We start from the raw sequence: 20,792 nt of genomic DNA, 5'->3' as shown, positions 1-20,792 counted from the left end.
TCCCCCCCCCCCCCCCCCTTAGACCATGTTATGTTTTTCATGAATTTGAAAAAAATGACTAAATCCCCCGCAGGGTTGCTTGTAAGGCGAAAAATTTTTGAAAAAAATAACATGGTCTCAAATGATTCCAAATTGCCTAATTCGGCGAGAAATGCAATAAAAAAATTTATTGGTGGCGGCGGTAAACGGCGGCGGGAGCAGCGGTCCCGCCGCCGTTTTTTTTAAAGATACCAATAGTTGGGGTAATTAGTGACCCAGCCCAAAAGATTTCATCCAATTATCTCTAAAACTAAGGGAGTAGCACCCAAAATAAAATTGCTGCCGTTTACAGCTGCCACCAAAAAAAAATTTTATTGCATTTCTCGCCGAATTAGGCAATTTGGAATCATTTGAGACCATGTTATTTTTTTCGAGAATTTGGAGAAAAAAATGACTGAAGTCCCCCGCAGGGTTGCTTGTAAGGCGAAAAAATTTTGAAAAAAATAACATGGTCTCAAATGATTCCATATTGCCTAATTCAGTGAGAAATGCAATAAAAAAATTTTTTTTGGTGGCGGCGGTAAACGGCGGTCTTGCAGCCGTTTTTTTTAAAGATACCAATAGTTGGGGTAATTAGTGACCCAGCCCAAAAGATTTCATCCAATTATATCTAAAACTAAGGGAGTAGCACCCAAAATAAAATTGCTGCAAGTCGTTTATGAGAAACACCCTATAGTATAATCCACCCCCCCCCCTAAATTAGGGGTTTGGGGGTGAGTGAGTGGTCAACGATAATTATAAAATCAAATATAGGCCTACAAAACTTGTATCCTAAGGTTTGCTCCATTTATCTCAAGTTGTTTATGAGAAACACCCTATAGTATAATTCACCCGCCCCCCCCCCCCAAATTAGGGGTTTTGGGGTGGGTGGGTGGTCAACAATAATTCTAAAATCAAATATAGGCCTACAAAACTTGTATCCTAAGGTTTGCTCCATTTATCTCAAGTCGTTTATGAGAAACACCCTATAGTATAATTCACCCGCCCCCCCCCCCCCCAAATTAGGGGTTTTGGGGTGGGTGGGTGGTCAACAATAATTCTAAAATCAAATATAGGCCTACAAAACTTGTATCCTAAGGTTTGCTCCATTTATCTCAAGTCGTTTATGAGAAACACCCTATAGTATATTTCACCCGCCCCCCCCCCAAATTAGGGGTTTTGGGGTGGGTGGGTGGTCAACGATAATTCTAAAATCAAATATAGGCCTACAAAACTTGTATCCCAAGGTTTGCTCCATTTATCTCAAGTCGTTTATGAGAAACATCCTATAGTATAATCCACCCGCCCCCCCCCCCAAAAAAAAAACATTTGGGGGGGGGGTGGGGGGTCGACGATAATATTAAAAGTAACTTTGGCCCCATAGAAGCTTATATCCAAAATTAGCTCCCTCTAGCTCTAAGGGTTCTCGAGTAAACCCCCCCCCCCCCTGCCCAAATGGTTATTTTCCACATCCCCCTTTAATCCGCATATCTTTGAAACTAGGTAGGTAAGTAATTAACATAATCCAATATAAAATAACTAGAGTTGGCTCGATATAACTATCTCCCTATTGGCTAGTTTTCTATATGCATATATATTTCTCAATAAATCTATTTTCCTCACCCGGTATTACTATTTAAACGGAAGTAAATATTTAATAATTTAAATGATCTTAAAAAGATCTTTTAAATTATATTTTTTTCTTTACATTGCCATCACCAAAGGGTTTATTATATGATTACATTTTAGTTCAATATTTGAACACACAAAGTGTCGCCACAATCGAATTCTTTTAAAACAGAGTTTTCTTAAATTTATTATATCATAAATTTAAATTTTCTTTTTTATGATTAGAAATTAAATACTTCATTATAATGTAAATAGCAACATGAAATGAAAAAAATGAATTTGTTTTTAATAAAGTAAAATAATGGGTCTTATCGTTCTGGGCAATGAGAGTTTATTATGGATTATTGGAGCACTATGAGTTTTCAACGAATAGTCCTTGGAAAACTTGAGCTCGTTTATAGACATTTATTTCCTATATAGATCTGACATGGATCTTGAAGCAATTAAGCAGGCCGTTTTGTACAGGTTAAAAATTGGAAGATTTCATTAAATAAAAGTTATCGCAAATATACTTAGTAAATAATAATATACCTTAGAAACGATTGCTTCGCTGCGAAGACATTTAAGACCATCCTCCTCCTTTACAAAACTAACAATAACAGTTCCATCCACTTGGCCGGGCTGTCCACGGATTCGAGATACCTAGGAAATACAAATCAATTCAGAGACTGTTTAAGCGGTAGCTTAAGATTTCGATAACTACTAAACCGTTTAAGTAATTTATGGAAGTTATTTTTACAGGTCCCTAGTTTGGTTTTAGGCTATTTTACTCTTTTCCTTACTCCTTCGAATACAGATCTCCTAGATGTTAGGAGCGCAACCTCTATTGGAGTAATAATTGGTAATTTTTCAAATTTTTACACAAATCTAGTTTAATTGTCATCTCAGTTTAATTACAGTCTTAATCATTTTTAGCTTATTATATTGAAGCTCTTCTTTTCGACATATTAATCCTTGTTCATAATAGATTAAAGGGGGGGGGGGGCGAAAGTGACACTTTTTGAAACCAAAACTAAAAGTCAAAGGAACTCAACTAAAAAAAGAGTTACAGGTCTGACATTTTGCATGGCAGTTGCTTTATAGGGGTACAATATGGAACTGTGAAGAAGCGTCGGCGCAACCGCCGAAAACCTCCGAGAAAAGGTAAAAAAAATTTCGGCGGGAAACGGCGGTTTTCGGCGGTGGCGCCGCCGTTTCTTCACAGTTCCATATTGTACCCCTTTAAAGCAACTGCCATGCAAAATCTCAGACCTGTAACTCTTTTTTTAGTTGAGTTCCTTTGTTGACTTTTAGTTTTGGTTTCAAAAAGTGTCACTTTCGCCCCCCCCCCTTTGTATTAACTTATTTGTTACCTCTGCCTCTAGTCCAAAATCCAGCTTGATCCTTCGCTCCGACAGGTCCTTAGTTCTAGAGGTGAATGTCAAGGAATAAAGATTAAACATGTCCTTGTTCAGATGCGTGACTAGCTCCATCACTGGTTTTCTCTCGGGGGTTGCCTCGCCCACCATCATATCACCGCCTGATTCTGGCATAGTTTGAGTAGTGAGATCTAGCTCTGCGGAGTTCAATTTGGCCGCCGCCGCTTGATGATGTTGGTTGTGGTATCCTACATTGCTATCTTCTAACAGATCCTGCAATGAAAGTATGTTTTCAAAGTAACTCCTTTGTTGGAACTTATCTTTATTTAAAAATAACAATATCAGTGCTTATTCCTAGAAAAACAGACATACTTTTTTTGGAGTTACTTCAATTTTTGTTTGTGGGTAATAATAGTCAATATTTTAAAATTCAAAGAAAAAAACAGAGTAAAATTAGGAGGACCTTAGGATATTAAATAAAATTCAAATAACACAAAATTCTCTATTTTATTCAGATTCTAGCATCCATGCATTTACTTTTTCAGGATTAAAAACTAAAAAATAAGAGTAAAAGACAAAATCCTTATTGATAGAGAAATCTTCATTAGGAATTTTAGACAAATATTTAAGCCATTATCATTATGTCATAATTCTAAAGACACGTAGAAAGACGTACGTACCATTAGAATTATATGAGTAACTTTAAAACAAAACAGAAAGCTAGTTTTACCTGCTGCCTAATAGGTCCATCATCTTTGATTGATAAATTACTAATATCAGCCTCGAGCTGTTCCGTCAACTTTTGCTGGCTGTCTGACAACTGGTGCAGAGTGTCTGCTGATTGAATATGAAGTTTCTGTGGCTGTTCCGGCATCCGCAGCTGCGGCTGTCCGTGCGAAGCCTGTAATGTTTCCTCTTTGGTTGGCGTGGAAAACATTGGAAGCCTAGGGGTCGCGCCGGAAGGTCCGGGTGGACTCATCATGACTCCGCTAGGCGGAGGAGCACCTATTTGATGGTTCATCATCATCATGGCGGCTGCAGGTGGTCTGGTGTGAGCAGCGTACTGGCCAGCTTCAACTAACAATGATGGAGGAGGCTCGTTTAGGTTAGGTACAGAATGTCCTGCGGAAACTGCAACCAATTCTGTTTCCATCCCTTCCATCATGCTCTGGGAGAAGCCATTTGTAACGGGTGGAGGTGGCTGTTGCATGCCGCCGGCACCACCAGGCGATGGGAGACCCGGTGTTGCCATCATAGGACCATTATGGCCGGGAATTATTACAGTTGCGTGTGCACCACTTGGTGGCGCTGACATATTAGAACCAGGATGACCGCCAGGCATACCCGGGTGGCCGGGCAGGCTGACAACAACAGGACTGGGCAGGATTTGGTTAGCCAGTGTGTGTATGACTTGTTGGCCGCCGCCTTGCATTACGCCCTTCATCGGCGGCGGACCCTGTTGGTGGTGCAGCCCCCCGATACCATTCTCCACAATGTCATGGCGAGCCTTTCTTGGTTCATTAGCCATGTTGGCAGATGATTGATTCTTCTTAATCTTGTATCTTTTATCTGTCTGACTACGTGTGTTGTGTGCCGGGGGTCCCCCATCCCTGACACCATTAATCAAATCAGCATCTGCTCCGCCCTGATCATAGACACCAGTACGGAACACACTAAAATATGATTGTAACGGTTTCAATAGCTCATCTACTACATCACTGCCGGCCACAGAGTTATTGCTGAAAGGATCATGTGGTCGCTCTGTGGAGTGGGGCCGCGAGCCGGAGTGCGGTCGGGGCGGCGGTTTGCTGACCGCCAACTGTTGCTGTTGTTGTTGCTGCTGAAGGCGATGTTGAATTTCCTGGTGGTGATGGTGGAAGCGAGGTGGCTCATTCTCCTCACAATCTGAACTGTCACTTGAATTCACCAGCAATAAAGATGATCCTAAAATAACAGAAATTAAAATATTTTAGGTAAATAATAAAAAATTTTAATTGTAAAAAGCTATATAATAATATGCAGCAGCAAATACACAAATAAAGTTTTTTTTTAATATTAAAACAGCAAAATACTTTCTGAAGATGCATTTATTGTTAAGCATCTGAACAGGAATTAGTCGTATTAAACAACTTTAGGGTTTTACATATTATTACGGAATCAATCTTATATAGTTATTAATCCGAAATACAGCTTTTTGCAATGTTTATCTTGAATTGTTTTGCATTTTCCAGTTATTTAAGTGGATTTAAATGTTACAACAAAAGTGGGTATTTTTTTTAGAAAAAAAGCTAAATCTTGACATAAGATATTGATGAAACATTAAAAATTACCTTTAGCAATATCAAGATAAGGATAGTCTTTATTTGTGAAGTGTGTCTTGAGGGCGCTGATAGCAGCCCCCTTGTCCGCATAGCTGATGGTCACCAGCTCGTCTGTGTTCCCGCCGCCACCGCTGGTCAGCCTTACGATCTCGCCAAACTTTGCAAATTCTGTTCTGATGCTCGGGAAGGACTTCAGGTTCAAGTTTAAGAAGGAGATGCTGAAAAAATGACAATGTATTATGTTAATTTAAAATAAGGTCATATAATACTTAATTCTGATTCCTATTATAACTGTTAAGTTATTAACTCACGAATGTTTCCTGCAATAAAGCAAATATGAAATAAATTCTTACAACTCATGATATAAAATTTAATTCCCATTAACGGAAACATATTTTAAGGTATTAAATTAATGAGTACTAAAAAAAACGACGGACCGACTATAATTATAGAAAAGCTTCGCCTTTAAAAACATTGTTTAAATTGTTTTTACCTATAGAATCCATACATATCACAGTCAATATCCCTGGGTGTGGCTGGGGACAGATACAGGTACGGGCCGAACAGCTCAGACATCTCACTCAGCGGGAAGCTATTCAAGCAGTTCAAACAATTCTCGGCGGCCTCCTTCTTGCGAAACCTGACAAACACGTGTCCCTTCTGCTTGCCCAGGGCTCCGCGCACCGACACCACCTCGCCGAACTTGGAAAAGTCGGTGCGAACCTTTTTCTCAGAAATTTCGCCGTCCTCGTTGAGGAAGGAAAGGCAGTAGTAACCAAATATGTCCATTTCCACATTCCTATTAAACTTAACCAGTCCGTTCTTGCCGGGTTCCACAACACCGCCGGTGCCAACGGACGACGGCGGTATCCGGGACGTCATCATGTTTGGGGGCGGGGCTGACATGTCGTTATGGCCCTCACCCAAGGGGGGTGGTGGCATGTTGTGGTTGTTTCTTGGCATTGGCGGGGGACCAGAGTGACGCATAGGCGGGCCACAGGAGGCCTCACGACTTGTTGATCTGTCGCGCATCGCTTTTTGTTCTAAAAATGTTATGTTTAATAGTCATTGTAAATCTAGGTATATCTTATTGATTATAACTATTGTTTTTGCTTTCAAATACATGAAGTCAAATACTGCCTAACGGACAACCAACCCCTTGATAGCAAAAATTTGGCGTAAAGCATTAGAGTGGGAAGAGCCCTTTTGTGCAGGAATAAGGTATAGCCAACAAGCGAAATAAGTCTAAAATAATATTTGGGGGGCAAATAAAACTTTAGTCACTTCTACCAAGTATTGCCCCCCTCCCCCCCCCCCCCCACAACAGCTGAAACTCACGTATAGGTTTTGTAATTTTTTTCAAATAGGCTGCCCTGGGGCTTTTTTGTATGAATTAGTGATAAAAAAAAACCGAAATATGCACAAGCTGACGGCTAATACTCTGAACTATACCTGAACTAGCTCTCTCCTGGCGCATAGAATCAGAATTGAAGTCCATGCTGTCATCCCCCTTGCCACCATTTCCAGCTACATTGTAGTCGTTCTTTCGCACTGTTGAGTTTTTAGAAACCTAAAACAAATAATATGTTAGATAGGCTCAGAGAATTAAAAAATGATTACAAAGCATATTTACATGTGAAAAAGGACCCTTAATAAGTTAATACCGACAAAATATATACACCTAGGTATTAAGAATTGAGATAATGTGACTGCCATTACATCGACTCACTATAGGGGAACTGTCTTTTACATATAAGTATAATCAAGTTTAATAATCCATAAGGCATAAATAAGAATGCAGGAGCTCTGAACAGTTTATATTTATCAACAAAATGCACCCCATTTTTTCTACCCTCACCCAGGAATAGTTTCCTACTGTCCTTAATATCAAATTTTTTATTACTTTACCTGTAAATGATATTCCTTGGTAATAAGCATAGTTTCCAGGGCATTCAGTGCCCCCTGCTTCTCCTTATACGAGACAAACACACGACCTTTCTTACAATCAAAGGTTCCATTCACGCAGGCTACGGTACCAAACTGAAATTAAAAACATTATCAATAATTTGAAAAGATATTGTTCAAAATAAAACTTTATTGTATTATGGCCTCTAGGTCGCAAAAATAATAAGAAACAGTTAACGATTCCTAATGCAATTTTAAGTCGAAAAGTAATGTCGAATTTATTGTCATTTAGGATTGTTGGAACTTGGAATAAACAGCTGCCAAGAAACTTGATATGGTACAAAAAATTTCCAAAAGTACTTTTCTTTGAGACATTTTTAATTCGCTTACATTGAAGTCATCATCCTTGTTTTTCTCATCTAAGATTCATGAAGACAGAAAAATATAATATAACACTTGTTGAACATGAAATACGTAATAATATTGAACGTAGGCAGAGAGACATGACGTAAAATATCAATAAGTGCATTATATTCCGGAATAGAATCTGGTATTAAATTAATCTACATTTCATTCTTTCCTCCACATATTAGAAGCAACCAATACCAGAATATCAATAGAAGATATTTTTCACCCGTTATCCTATCCCCGTATGTTTTAACATGGTTAGATAAATAGAAATATATAATAATGCCAATTACTTGCATATTTGTTTTCTACATTTATTAAAAGAAGGGGTGATTATTGTTACGATATTGTAAACCAAGGTATAAAGGAAACTTCAAATAAAGCTTGAGACCTATTTAAATCCGATTCTTAACAATAAAAACTGAAGACGTATTCTGGTGTTAATATATTTAGTATTTACACCGATATTTTAAATAACTTCATACATTTATTTAAGAGATCTTTACAATAACCACCCCCCTGCGTAAAATAACATGTCAAATGTATGTTTATGATCTAGGAGCAATACCGAGGAGGAGATGGACAAGATCATCAACTACATCAACAACCAAACCAATTTTATCCTGTATAAATATTTGATTATTATGTGCCTTTATGATAACTGCCTTATTGCATTTATTATGCTTACTGATATGAACATTTGTAATTCCAGAGAAGCCCTGGGGTTTTTAATATTTACTTCTGTGGCAGCTAAGTTTATGTGAATCTCGTTTTACAGATCCTAGGAGGATGGGAGCTTAGACGTTGCATTGTGTGTGTCCGCCTGCATTAAGCCCAGGTAGTGGTTTTATGCTATTTTCTCAATGGTAGCATTGTCAAAAGTGGGAAAAAGATCTATGGACCATTTAATCAGTAAGGAAAAGTAGGAGCACACAATACAACACCTAATCAAGCATAAGTGGAAGATATGCAAACGTATACTAGCGGAAAGTATACAGGATTTTTTTTTGTTAGCAGTAAATCTATAAGCGGGATATAGATTAGTTACACTGGCGGAATAGTGTATTTATGTTTTATACCAGTTATAACATAAAAATAGAAACATAAAAATAAAGACTTTATATCAGCCTAAGTCATATATATTTTTGTGTGTTCATAATTTATACTGTTTGAACTTATACCAGCTTTGTTTAATCAGAATAAATAAATTATTTTCTATTCAGATAAAAATAAATAAAATAAAGAATATGTGTGTTCATTTATTTTAGTTTCTTTTATTTTTTTCTTTTCAGATAACAAGAGTAACAATTTTAAAGATTGTACTTTTGTGTATTTTTTTTCAGACAACAAAAAGTTTTTTTTTAGAGTCATTTTTTATTCAGATAAAAATTAAACCCCAGGCAATTAACTAAAAATGAGCAACGAGGAGGATAGGTATAGGTCTTTTAGTAGGATGAATAATCAACATCGAACCAGACATCACACGTCCATGCCTATACCATACTTGGATGATTGTGATACATTTGAAGAGTATAAGGAACTAGTAGATTTGTGGGAACTATGTACAGATATAGATGAAAATCGTAGGGCTCCAATGCTTTTTTCAACCATACCGATTGATTCCAAAAAGTTTGGGGGAAATTTAAGGAAGAAGTTGATGAAAGTAGTAAAACCAACATCTTTAGCAAATGATAGTGAGGGGGTAAAGAAAATTATGGATTTCTTAGAAGAAAAGATTGGTAAAAGTGAGCACTGTAGACAATTAGAAGTATTCACACAATTCTATGATTATGTAAAGACAGTAAGTATGTCTATATCAGAATACATTTCAGGATTTGAGGAAGTTATACAACTAGCGGCGGCAAATGAAATTGAATTTAAAGATAATGTTACAGCCTATATGCTTTTAAAGAAAGCAAAATTATCAGATATAGATTACAAGATGGTAATGACAGGGGTAAATATTAAGAAAAATTTCGAAGCAAACACACTCTACAAGGAGATTAAAGATAGAATGACAGACGTTTTATGTAATGCAATGGGACATGTTAGCAGTCAGAATGATGCATTTCTATCTACACATGACCATGACGTTCTAGTAGCAAACGGATGGCGTCCACCAAGGAAAGGCAATAGAAAATCATACCAGAAACTGCCTAGCAGGGACAACAGCCGTGATAGAGATTTAAATCCAATAGGTGCTACAGGTACAAGGCTTAAATGTCATCGTTGTGGAAGCAACAAGCACTTGCTTGCCAACTGTCCAGACTCGCATAAGAATAGGAATAGACAAGATAGAAATGATAGACATGATAGACAAGACAGACGAGGTAAGGAATATGACAAGAAGAATAAGAGATACAAAGAGAAAAGATCAGGGACAAGGGATACGTACATGGCAGAGAGAAAGAAAGAATCATCAGAAGAATCTCTTGTAGAGTCATCAAGTGGAAGTGAAGAAGAAGACAGAAGCCGTGGACATAATAGGAGATACGAAGATAGTCCAAGAAGACACAGGGATGACAGGGATAGCTCAAGAGAAAGCCGTAGGTCCAGAAACACGCAATCGGTTCATCTGACCACGAATAAAGTTGAACTAAGCAAGTTTACAGCAGAGACAATAAACTGTGCTGCAATGGACACATGCTGTACGGCAAATGTTGCTCGAAAGAAGTGGACAGATATATTCATAAACTCAATGACGGACAGCATGAGAAAGAGAATAGAGGGACCGTACAAGAGTGAAACAGCTTTTAGGTTTGGAAACCAAGGAGAGTTGTCATCTATTGGCTTCTATAGACTTCCAGTGAAGATTGGAGGTGAAGATTACAAGATAGAAGTGGATATCATTGATTCAGATATTCCACTACTACTATCTAAGAACGAGATGAGAAGATTAGGGATAGGTATTGACATGAAAAGAGATAGAGTGACAATCAACGATAAACCCTTAGTAGTTAACACGACATCTGCAGGACATTATATCATAGACTTACTAGACAAAGGGGTAATATATGACATGCAACAAGTCCTTATGGTAGATATCAAAAGAGCTGACTCAAAGGAACAAAAGAAAGTTCTTGAGAAGCTTCATGCCCAGTTTGGACATAGAAGTAAGCAGTCCTTTGTCAATCTACTAAAAGCAGCAGATAAGTGGGATGATAGCTTTTCCAAGATCATTGATAAAATCATTGATGGATGTGAGGGTTGTGTGTTAAGACGAAAAACTCCAGATAGACCAGTTGTAGCAATGAATATGGCAAACGATTTCAACCAAGTAGTGTCAATTGATTTGAAGGTATGGGAAGACAAGTATATACTCTATATGGTTGATGTCTTCACAAGATTCACAGTAGGGGAAGTGATCAAGGATAAGAAGCCTGAAACGATTGTGGATAAGATCATGCGACATTGGATCAAGTATTTTGGAATAATGGAAGGAATAATCTCTGACAATGGGGGAGAATTTGTGTCGCATCTCATGAGTGATGTGACAAGTCTGTTAGGAGTAGCGCATTATACCACAGGTGCAGAAGCCGGTTGGCAGAACGGCACATGTGAGAAGAACCACCATGTATGTGATGGCATGCTAGGTGGAGTGAAAGATGAACATCCTGACATGCCTTTGGATACAGCCTTAGCTTGGGCGTGTACAGCAAAGAACACACTAGCGAATGTCTATGGATACAGCCCCTATCAGCTTGTGTTAGGAAAGAATCCTAGGCTACCCAACATACTTGAGGATCAACCACCAGCATGGGAAGTCAAATCAATGAGCAAGAAATTGACTGAACATCTGACTGCACTTCATGCTACAAGAAAGGAGTTCATGAAGACAGAGAGCTGTGAAAAGATCAAGAAAGCGTTGAAACACAGAATCAGAACAAGTGACACTGTATATCAGTATGGTGACATAGTGTACTACAAAAGGGAGAACGAAGACAGATGGAAGGGCCCGGCAACAGTGATGTTTCAGGATGGTAAAGTTATCTATGTTAGACATGGAAGCTTTGGCATAAGAGTAAGTGCAAATAGACTCGTGAAAGCAAAGGATGAGCTGGTAGAGAAGATAAAACGAAAGAATGGAGATTTTTCAATCACAGTTGAAAGAACAGCCAGTGAGAAAAGTGATGATAAAACAAAGAAGGAGACAAAAGAAAAAGAGACTCACAAAGATAAGGTGAAAGAGAAGGATGAGGCTGAACAAAAGTATGTTCCAGAACTGTATGCTGAAGAAAGAACAAAAAGAGAAAAGAGAAGAGAACAGACAATGGAAGAGAACACAAATAATCACACAAGCACTCCTAAGAGAACAGCAGAGTTTCCTGAAACAGATGAGGATGAAGAGCAACAGATAACAAGTAGACCATCAATACCTACACGTACACAATCTAGGAGTAGAACAATCACTAAGAAAAAGAAGACGCAAGAGCATGGTTTCAAGAAAAATGACAGGATAGAATGGAAGATCGGGGATAAATGGTACCCAGGTATAGTAACAGGAAAAGCAGGCAAAGCAACAGGAACTGTCGCTAATTGGATGAATATACAATTGGATGATGGAACAAAACCTTTCAGTACAGATGTAATGGATAATGAGCATATTAGGAAAGAAGAGATGGGAGAAGGTCTAGTAGACAATACAGAGGAAAGAGAGAGGCAAATTGAAGAGGTAAATTGGGTAACAGTAAAGTTGGACAATGGATCAAAAGCATTTTCAACACATGTAGAAGATCAAAAGATCAGAAAAATGCTGCCAGAGGATGTCCTGTACAATTGGGCTCATGAGGAAGTCCTTGCTGTAATGTTACCAAAAGAAAGAAGGAATACTCCAGAATGTCTGGCTGCAAAAGATGCTGAGCTGGAGAAGCTTAAAAGCTTTGATACTTATAAAGTAGTAGCAGACAAAGGTCAAGAACATATTACCACAACATGGGTTCTTACCGAGAAAGGTGATGAAATTAGAGCAAGGTTGACAGCTAGAGGGTATGAGGAAACACAGGAATTCCCAAAAGATTCACCTACGATGCAGAAGTCATCGTTAAGACTACTGCTGACACTGACAACACTGTTTGGATGGGTAATTCAGACCATAGATGTAGCTAGTGCATTCCTCCAAGGTAACAAACTAGATCGTGAGGTGTATGTCAAACCACCTAAAGAGGCAAATGTAGTCGGAAAGCTATGGAAGCTATTAAAATGCCTATACGGTCTCAAGGATGCAAGCAGAAAATGGTATGATAAAATTGAAAACAGGTTACTTGCATTAGGTTTCAAGAAAAGCAAGTACGATCCTGGTCTATTTTATTATATACATGGAGGTGAACTTATAGGAATGATAGGGATTCATGTAGACGATTTCTTACAAGGAGGCACAGAGTATTTTAACAAGCATATAATGCCTGAAGTACTCAAGTCCTTCAAGATTGGAAAGAGTGAGATTAAAGAGTTTATGTATACTGGGTTCAATATCAAGCAGGATAACTCAGGAATAACTCTTGATCAATCTGGATTTGTTAAGAATATTCAGATTCCAAGTGTTGAAGCATCAAGACTGAAGGAAAAGGACAAAGAGATGACGCAAGAAGAGCTCTCAATGTTGAGACAAATGGTAGGCTCTTTGAATTGGGCTGTGAGAGCAACACGTCCTGATTTATGCTTTGAAATGATAGACCTATCTACAAAATTCAAAGGTGGATATGTCAGGGACTTGTGCCAAGCTCAAAAGACTTTGGCCAATCTACAAAGGAATCTAGCAACTGTCAGATTCTCAAATGTTCAGAACATAAGAGACTGTCAGATATGGTGTTTTTCAGATTCAGCATTTAGGAACCTAAATGACAAAGAAGATTCGGCAGGAGGTTTTGTGATTCTCTTGGTTAACATCAAAACAGGGAAATGTTCACCCTTAGATTGGAAAGCGAACAAGATCAAGAGAAAAGTAGCGTCAACATTAGCAGCAGAAGCAATTAGTCTGGGAACAGCGCTGGATGCAGCTATAGCATTAAGAGATATGCTACTGGAGATAACGAATGCAAAGATTGATCTTCAGATCAAAGTGATAGTTGATAACAAGTCAACCAGAGATGCAGTTTACTCATCAACATGCGTAGATGAAAGGAGACTAAGAGCTGAAATTGCGATGATCAAAGAACTAAGACAAGAGAAGATAGTATCAGAAGTGAAATGGGTGCGCGGACAACATATGTTGGCGGATGTGATGACGAAGAGAGGGGTAAATCCACTGCCTCTGATCAATGTCATGCAACAAGGGAGAATTGAACAAGAGCTACTGAACATCTGCATGAATTAGATTTATATCAGAACAATCTAAGATTTTTTTTATTTCTAGGAAAAATATATTTTATTCTTATTTTACTTCAATTTAGATTTATATCAGATCAATCTAAAAATTTTTTTTTTATTTATTTTATTTTTAGGAGAAATATATTTTATTCTTATTTTTTTTCCATTTTTTGTTATTACCTACAAAAGTTTTTTTTTGGGTTTGTCTTATCTTATCTTATCTTATCTTATTTATTTTAGTAATAGGTTATAACATCATCAAGTATCTCTCATCATCAAAATTGAATAATTTTGTTTTTTTTTAGGAAACAAATTTCACTGGCAAAGTTCAGTTTAAGTTTCAAAATTATTTTTTTTACATTAGGCAAAAATCGTTTTTTTTTTTATATACAACGAAAATCATCCCTTATCCCTGAATCATAAATAATTAGAAAGTCATCGTCTAATTCAAAGAAGGCAGAAGCAGAAAACAAAAATTCGCGGCATTTTTTGAAGTGATCTGCGCATTGTAAACAGAGAAACGTGCCGTAGGCATGTGAAAGTTAAAATTGCCTATTTTACACAATTTTCACAGTGAAACGAGTATTTTTTTAGATTATTCGTTACGTGTCGAAAAATTTTATTCATGTTTTTTTTCTTAGTATAACGCTTATTTTATTCATTTTTTAACTATTATATCGTATTCATATTTATTTTTTAGTTATGGTTTGGTTCACGATTGTGGATAATATTATTTTTTTAGGAATCAGATAGATATAAGTTTTAAATTTTTGTGTTGCATAGCATCAGAAAAATTTAATGCATACAATTTTTTAATTCTTATCAGAAATCAAGGACATTTCTCGATCGAATGTTTTTTTTACAAGGCATTTCTTTATCTTAACAATCAATATATTTTTTTTATCTATTTCTATTAAAACATTTAGAATTCGTAAATTTATTATTTCTAGACAGCTATGGAAGAAAGGCTCTGTTGTAAAAATTTTTCTTTAGGGTTATTTTTTTTACATATCAGAAAACAGTTGCCAATTATTTTTTTTTCTTTCAGAATAGAATAATGGCTAGTTTTCAGGAGGTGAAAGGGGATGTGTCAATGGAAGAGCAGTTATCACCGCCAGGTGATGATGAGTATTATGTTGAAGACAAGGGTTGCCAAACTGAAAGCATTGAAGGAGAAATGGAGGTATGCACCAAGGATGACGTGCAACAGATAACGGGGACTCTAGAGAATCTGAAAACTGTGGACAAGATAAATATTGAGCCGAGTATTATAATTATTGCGCCATTTTCCATGCCTCAATCAGTTTTGGACACAAGAGAAGTAGGAATACAGTGGATAGGAACGCCTAGAGTTAGTATTGACTCTGTCACCAATAAAATTCTGGCAGAACTGAAGGGGAAAGATCCAAAATGGATAACGGTGACGGCTTATCAACAATTCTTGTCGACTCATGATAGTGCTACAATTGAAAAACACCTTTCCAAGATAACAAGAGCAGCAGTGGATTCAAAAATTCACAAGATTTCTCTAGGTACCTTCTTTCATGTGCCTGAGGAGGAGAAGATATGGGACAAGGTTTCCATGTTGAACCAACATTTGCGTTTACTCAATCTGGACATGGGAATGACCCCCAACAATGTGCACAAAAGTTTAACTTACTCCTTCAACCAGGGTAAAGTGAGCTATGTTAGATACAACGTTTGGGTTGAACGGATGAATTCATCAGGGGTAGGCGCCACCTTAAATTTTGAGGGGCTCACAAGATACAAAAATTACCTCCTCAAATATATTCATCAAGGAGGCTTCAAGGAACAACAAGGACCGATGGTCAGAGCCATTGGAGGTGATGGGTCTCCTGCTCCGCTGTGCCATACAAGAGGTTACAAAGGTAATGAAAAGATGTTGGAGATCATGAAGGCTAAAGGGTTGAGGGTACCGGTGAAGCCAATGGGTGATAACAGGTCAGACCTACAGAAAAAGATGGACAAGGCTAGGGCAACTGCTAAAAAGTTTGCAGAAGAGAGCAAGGCAAGATACGGCGACAATTTTGAAGAGAGGGGAGAGAAAGAAAAACAGCCAAAGAAAGGAGGAAAAGAAAATGGAATGAAGAGCGGTAAAGAAAGATTAGAAGCTAGAGACAAGAAAAGAAAAGAAGACAAGGAGCATCAACTCACCCTGGAGGTTAGCAAACTGAAGTTGGAGAGTCTGAGAGCAAGGAGTAGAAGCAAGACAAAGTATGAAGAATTTGAACGTGAGATTGATCGGCTGAAGGACAAGCTAAAGGAGAAAGAAAGATTAGTCTCAGAGCTAAGGAGGGATTTGGCTAGAGCGGAGGTAGATTGTGAAGAATGGCGAGAGATAGCAGACAGAGCAAGGGTTTTTAACAAGGGGCCTAAACGTGCCAGAAGATACTAAGCTGTTAAGAAAAAGATGATCAAAAAGATTAAAATATAATGAATGCGTAAAATAACATGTCAAATGTATGTTTATGATCTAGGAGCAATACCGAGGAGGAGATGGACAAGATCATCAACTACAGCAACAACCAAACCAATTTTATCCTGTATAAATATTTGATTATTATGTGCCTTTATGATAACTGCCTTATTGCATTTATTATGCTTACTGATATGAACATTTGTAATTCCAGAGAAGCCCTGGGGTTTTTAATATTTACTTCTGTGGCAGCTAAGTTTATGTGAATCTCGTTTTACAGATCCTAGGAGGATGGGAGCTTAGACGTTGCATTGTGTGTGTCCGCCTGCATTAAGCCCAGGTAGTGGTTTTATGCTATTTTCTCACCCCCTCCTCTCTATTTCAGTTTGCATTTAATCAAAAAGTAAACAACATATTGTTTATTATTCATAAAACTTTATGCAACTTCCAAACTAACATAAAAATGAGTAAAACTGTAAATAATGCAAGTTAATAAAAAGCTAACTTTGTCCAAATGTAGCTCAGCAACAATAAGATAACTGTGTGCAGACTTTATTTGCAGCAATCTTAATTTGACGAACGGACAAACACTGGTTGTAGAGTAGCTGCGCTACTACCAAAGAAATTTACCTTGCTGAAAATGTACCAGACATCGCTTTTCGACAAACATTTGTCATTTACAAACGTAATGGTGTAATACCTAAAATAAAAACAGATAAATATAAATTTTTATTAAGAAATATTTGATATAATGGCCTAAATTAAACTAGCCCTAGGTATAAAATAACTACGTGGTAGAAATTATTTCCCTTTTACTTATTTTAGTCTAAACTACTTTCTTCCTCCCAAACTTTAACATAGGTTACTAACAAACAAAAAATTTACATAGTAATTTATAGTATATTGGTTTATCCCTTTGACTAAAAAGAACATACAGTATCTCATGGAAAAGTGCAAATTTCCCGTTGAAAGTAGGTAACTATTGCAATTCTTATAAATTAAATGAAAGTAATACAAATGGCAATTCTTTTGTAATATAGGAGTGAAATTGCTAAATGCAATAAAAATTGTTAAGCTGCAAAATAAAAATGACTTGTAAAGAAAAATGCATGACAGGATAAAATCATTTAGACAGCATTAAAAAATGAAACATCATCGTATCGCTCAACATTGTTTTGTATTAATAAAAAAGAAATATTTTTAGATGCAAGAGCAGAAAGAATTGATTCTGAAAAGTAAGCTTCATTGTTTATTTGTAATTTAGCACCTAAAGAATAACAGTTTTCTTTCTAACTTCAGTCATTTGAAAAAAGAAAAGAAATGCATTATAATTTTTTTTATGTAATCTATTGTTTTTTTCGTTAAATGAAAGATACCTTTAGCTTGTACATTTGTCAAAATTATTTTATGAAAGAAACACTTACCCAAATTTATCAGCTTGAATGTCTGAGGGTGGGGCTAGACAGAGGCTGTCATACTTGCCAACAAGTTCAATCAGCGCCTGCTCTGCAGAGCTCTGAACCTTGTAGCGGACATACACATCGTCCCCGGTAACGTCAAACAGACCAGGACCGCGGATATCGACGACCTCGCCGTATTGACTAAAATCTTCGAGCACTTTTTCATATGTGATTTCACCAGTTTTGTTATAGAACTTTAAACAGAAACAACCAAAGTAGTCTTTTTCACATCGTGGCAGTGCAAACTTCATGTTAGGATATCTGTCCTTTCTAAAAAAGAAGGCCTGCAAGGCTTGGACAGCACTCTCTTTGTTTTTATAGCTGACAAACACTCGGCCCCCCTTCACATCCAGAGAGCCAGTCAGGTTTTTCACTTCACCAAATTTTGAGAACTCTCGTCGCACCTCTGTCGACGGAATTCCGGTTTTGTTGTAGAATGATATTGTGTAGAGACCATAGTTGTCTGGAAGGACATCACTTATAGAGGCGGGGGTTAACTGGTGATACTTCCCTGACAAGTCTTTCAGTGCCTGAAAAAATATAAGTTTTAATATTGAAATTCTAAGAAATAAAATGATAAGTGTTGATGGTAGGTTAGGATCTGACTGTCATATCCGCCCACATAAAATAAGCAATATTAAGGCTGAATTTATAGGACACCTGGCATTGTCAAATTATTTATACAAGAGATGTCAGTGTGTAGAATTCATAATAACAATATTTTATGTCTTTCAATGGTTGAATCTCATAGCTATGCATGCTAACTAACCCAACAAATTTAACTAATAGGGCTTCAAAAAGAAGCAGAATAAATGGAATGAAAAAATAGTAGATAAGATACTTACTAATTCAGCAACTCTTCTTTCTATGAACCTAACATAAACATGGTTCCCCCGCAGGCCAGAAAACAATCCTGGTCCTCGCACGTCGACAACCTCTCCATAGGCGCCAAAATCCTCAATAACTTTTTCCTCCGTAATATGCGTCCCATTTTTCACGATAAATTTTAAACAATAGCAGCCATAGTAATCCTTTTCAAGGGTGGACGCCGCCGTTTCCTCACTAGTGGACCCACTCGAAGTGTTTAAGTTCATTGTCATTGTCATCATGTTGGTGTTTGCGTGGTTGAAAGAAGAAAGATCATGTGTTAAGGTACACATACGAAATCTTCTTGATAATTAACATAGTAGATCACTAAACAAACACTGGATTGGTCATCACTTGGTGTGAATGCGCAAAATCCAAATTCAGATACATTTATTCTGAAATATAAATAGAACAGGTTAATTATACATAATTTACATCAAAATGACATATAAATGTCTTATAACTGTCTTAATCAGTCTTAAAACTCCATATATATAACTGCTTAAAATAAGAGTCAAAAATAGAAGAGGCGGTTATATTACTGATATAAGATGAAATCAAACAAACATGCATTATTGGATAATTGTATCATACAGTATTATACCTTAAAAACTAAAACAAAACAAAAGAATTTAAATAAAAAATCTTAAAAACTAGTTTCAACATGCAAAAACAACAAAACACAAACAAAATATTTACTTAACTCTTTGGCCAATAGGTAGGTACTAAATATTACAATAAAAATACGAGAAAAGTAAAAACAGCAAAAATAAATTAAACTGGGAATTAAAGACTACAATAGGAAAATTTGTCACAATTTCAATAAAAAAACGAAATTGTTGAGTCTTAATTGGCAAATAAAGACGTTTACAAAATGTAGATTTGTACAAAAAAATTTTAATTCAATATCAATCCACCATTATATCTTTTAAGACCTATTCTATAGTAATAACTTCGTGCTCTTCGTCTAAATCTTCATCCTTGGAATTTGAATGCCATAGGAGTCTCTCTTCATAGAATTGTATCACCAGGTTAGGACAGTGAATCCTCGCTACCTTTGCGGGGACTAAATCCGCTTCATTAATGCCCTTCCATCTTATCAGAAACTTATCATGGTCCTCTGTTGCTCCGATAATTCTGTCCGGCTGCAGACCGCGCTCAAAACCACGGCGAAGCTCATGTGGCTTTCTTCAAACCAGGGGTAAATAATTTCAAATCATAATCTAACCCTAATTTCAATCTAAGGGGAAATAATTGATTTTTATTCCTCATCATAATGTAGAAATTAAAATTTATGAATTCAGCAAAAGAGAGAGTTCCACTAACGTGCATAACTACCTATACACATATGATTGTTATTTTTTTAGAATTTCATTTGTGAAAAAAAAATAACCCAACAAGTGGGTTATTAATGTAAATATTACACACAACTTCAAAAGCTACCAATTAAAGAACTGGCTACCTATCCAGTTTTATTAAAACAGGATTAAATTTGTACAAATGTGCATTATAAACCCCTGCTAGTGGTTTTTTCATCAGTCACCATTTTGATATCCTCAGCTTTCTCCTTAATTCTTTGCGAATGGAATTCCTTGATGAGATCCGGACAATCCAAGTTTTCCTTGGGCTCCCAAGAATTCTCTTCTGGGCCAAAACCTTTCCAGGACAAAAAATATTCGATTCTACCATTGACAGAACGTCTATCCAGAATTTTCTCAACTGCGAATTCAACGTTTTTGCCTGACATTTTAGCAATCTTAGAAACTAACTTCGAGACTAATAAATCTATCAAAAAGCATAGATATTAACGCATTTAATAAGTAATAACATTACCTTTAAATATAAATACTGAGTAAAGTCAATCATAAATAAAAACCTAATCTCTGTTGGGATAGAACTTGGAAAACTTTAAGGCACTTAGAAATCAAGAAAATAATGTTAGTGCATCTAGAAACAATTTAGACTGATATAAAACAACATCCCTAGCTTCGCATAGAACAGATATTCGGATGTTTTACTGACAAAATATAAAAATCTTAATTTTGATCGTTAAAGTACCATTATTTATCGTTATTTGTAATAT

At 36.7% G+C, this 20,792-nt stretch overlaps 1 protein-coding gene and 1 pseudogene across 3 annotated transcripts in view; both read right to left on the bottom strand.

Annotated features, from left to right (window-relative positions):
- Positions 1-19,101, bottom strand: part of LOC145324490 (uncharacterized) — a 31,471-nt gene extending 12,370 nt beyond the window's left edge. For all 3 annotated transcript variants that reach the window (XR_013881280.1, XR_013881281.1, XM_080167077.1), the window contains exons 1-10: positions 18,688-19,101; positions 17,807-18,372; positions 17,013-17,082; positions 7,235-7,366; positions 6,779-6,896; positions 5,820-6,369; positions 5,336-5,544; positions 3,736-4,949; positions 3,000-3,278; positions 2,179-2,289 (exon numbers count right to left, since the gene is read on the bottom strand). Coding sequence is in view for 1 of the 3 variants with exons in the window: in XM_080167077.1 (XP_080023203.1) it covers positions 2,179-2,289; positions 3,000-3,278; positions 3,736-4,949; positions 5,336-5,544; positions 5,820-6,369; positions 6,779-6,896; positions 7,235-7,366; positions 17,013-17,082; positions 17,807-18,372; positions 18,688-19,002 (3,564 nt within the window). In the remaining 2 variants the exon portion in view is untranslated. The remainder of the gene's footprint in view (positions 1-2,178; positions 2,290-2,999; positions 3,279-3,735; positions 4,950-5,335; positions 5,545-5,819; positions 6,370-6,778; positions 6,897-7,234; positions 7,367-17,012; positions 17,083-17,806; positions 18,373-18,687) is intronic.
- Positions 19,102-19,500: 399 nt separating this feature from the next.
- Positions 19,501-20,579, bottom strand: LOC145328158 (chromobox protein homolog 1 pseudogene; annotated as a pseudogene).
- Between the last annotated feature and the right edge of the window lie 213 nt (positions 20,580-20,792).

Source organism: Acartia tonsa, chromosome 1 (genome assembly GCF_053477335.1).
Source record: "Acartia tonsa isolate MP-2025a chromosome 1, ASM5347733v1, whole genome shotgun sequence".
Lineage (NCBI taxonomy): Eukaryota > Metazoa > Arthropoda > Copepoda > Calanoida > Acartiidae > Acartia > Acartia tonsa.
The sequence above is the reverse complement of the archived record's forward strand: the minus strand, read 5'-3'. Positions and strand labels throughout refer to the sequence as shown.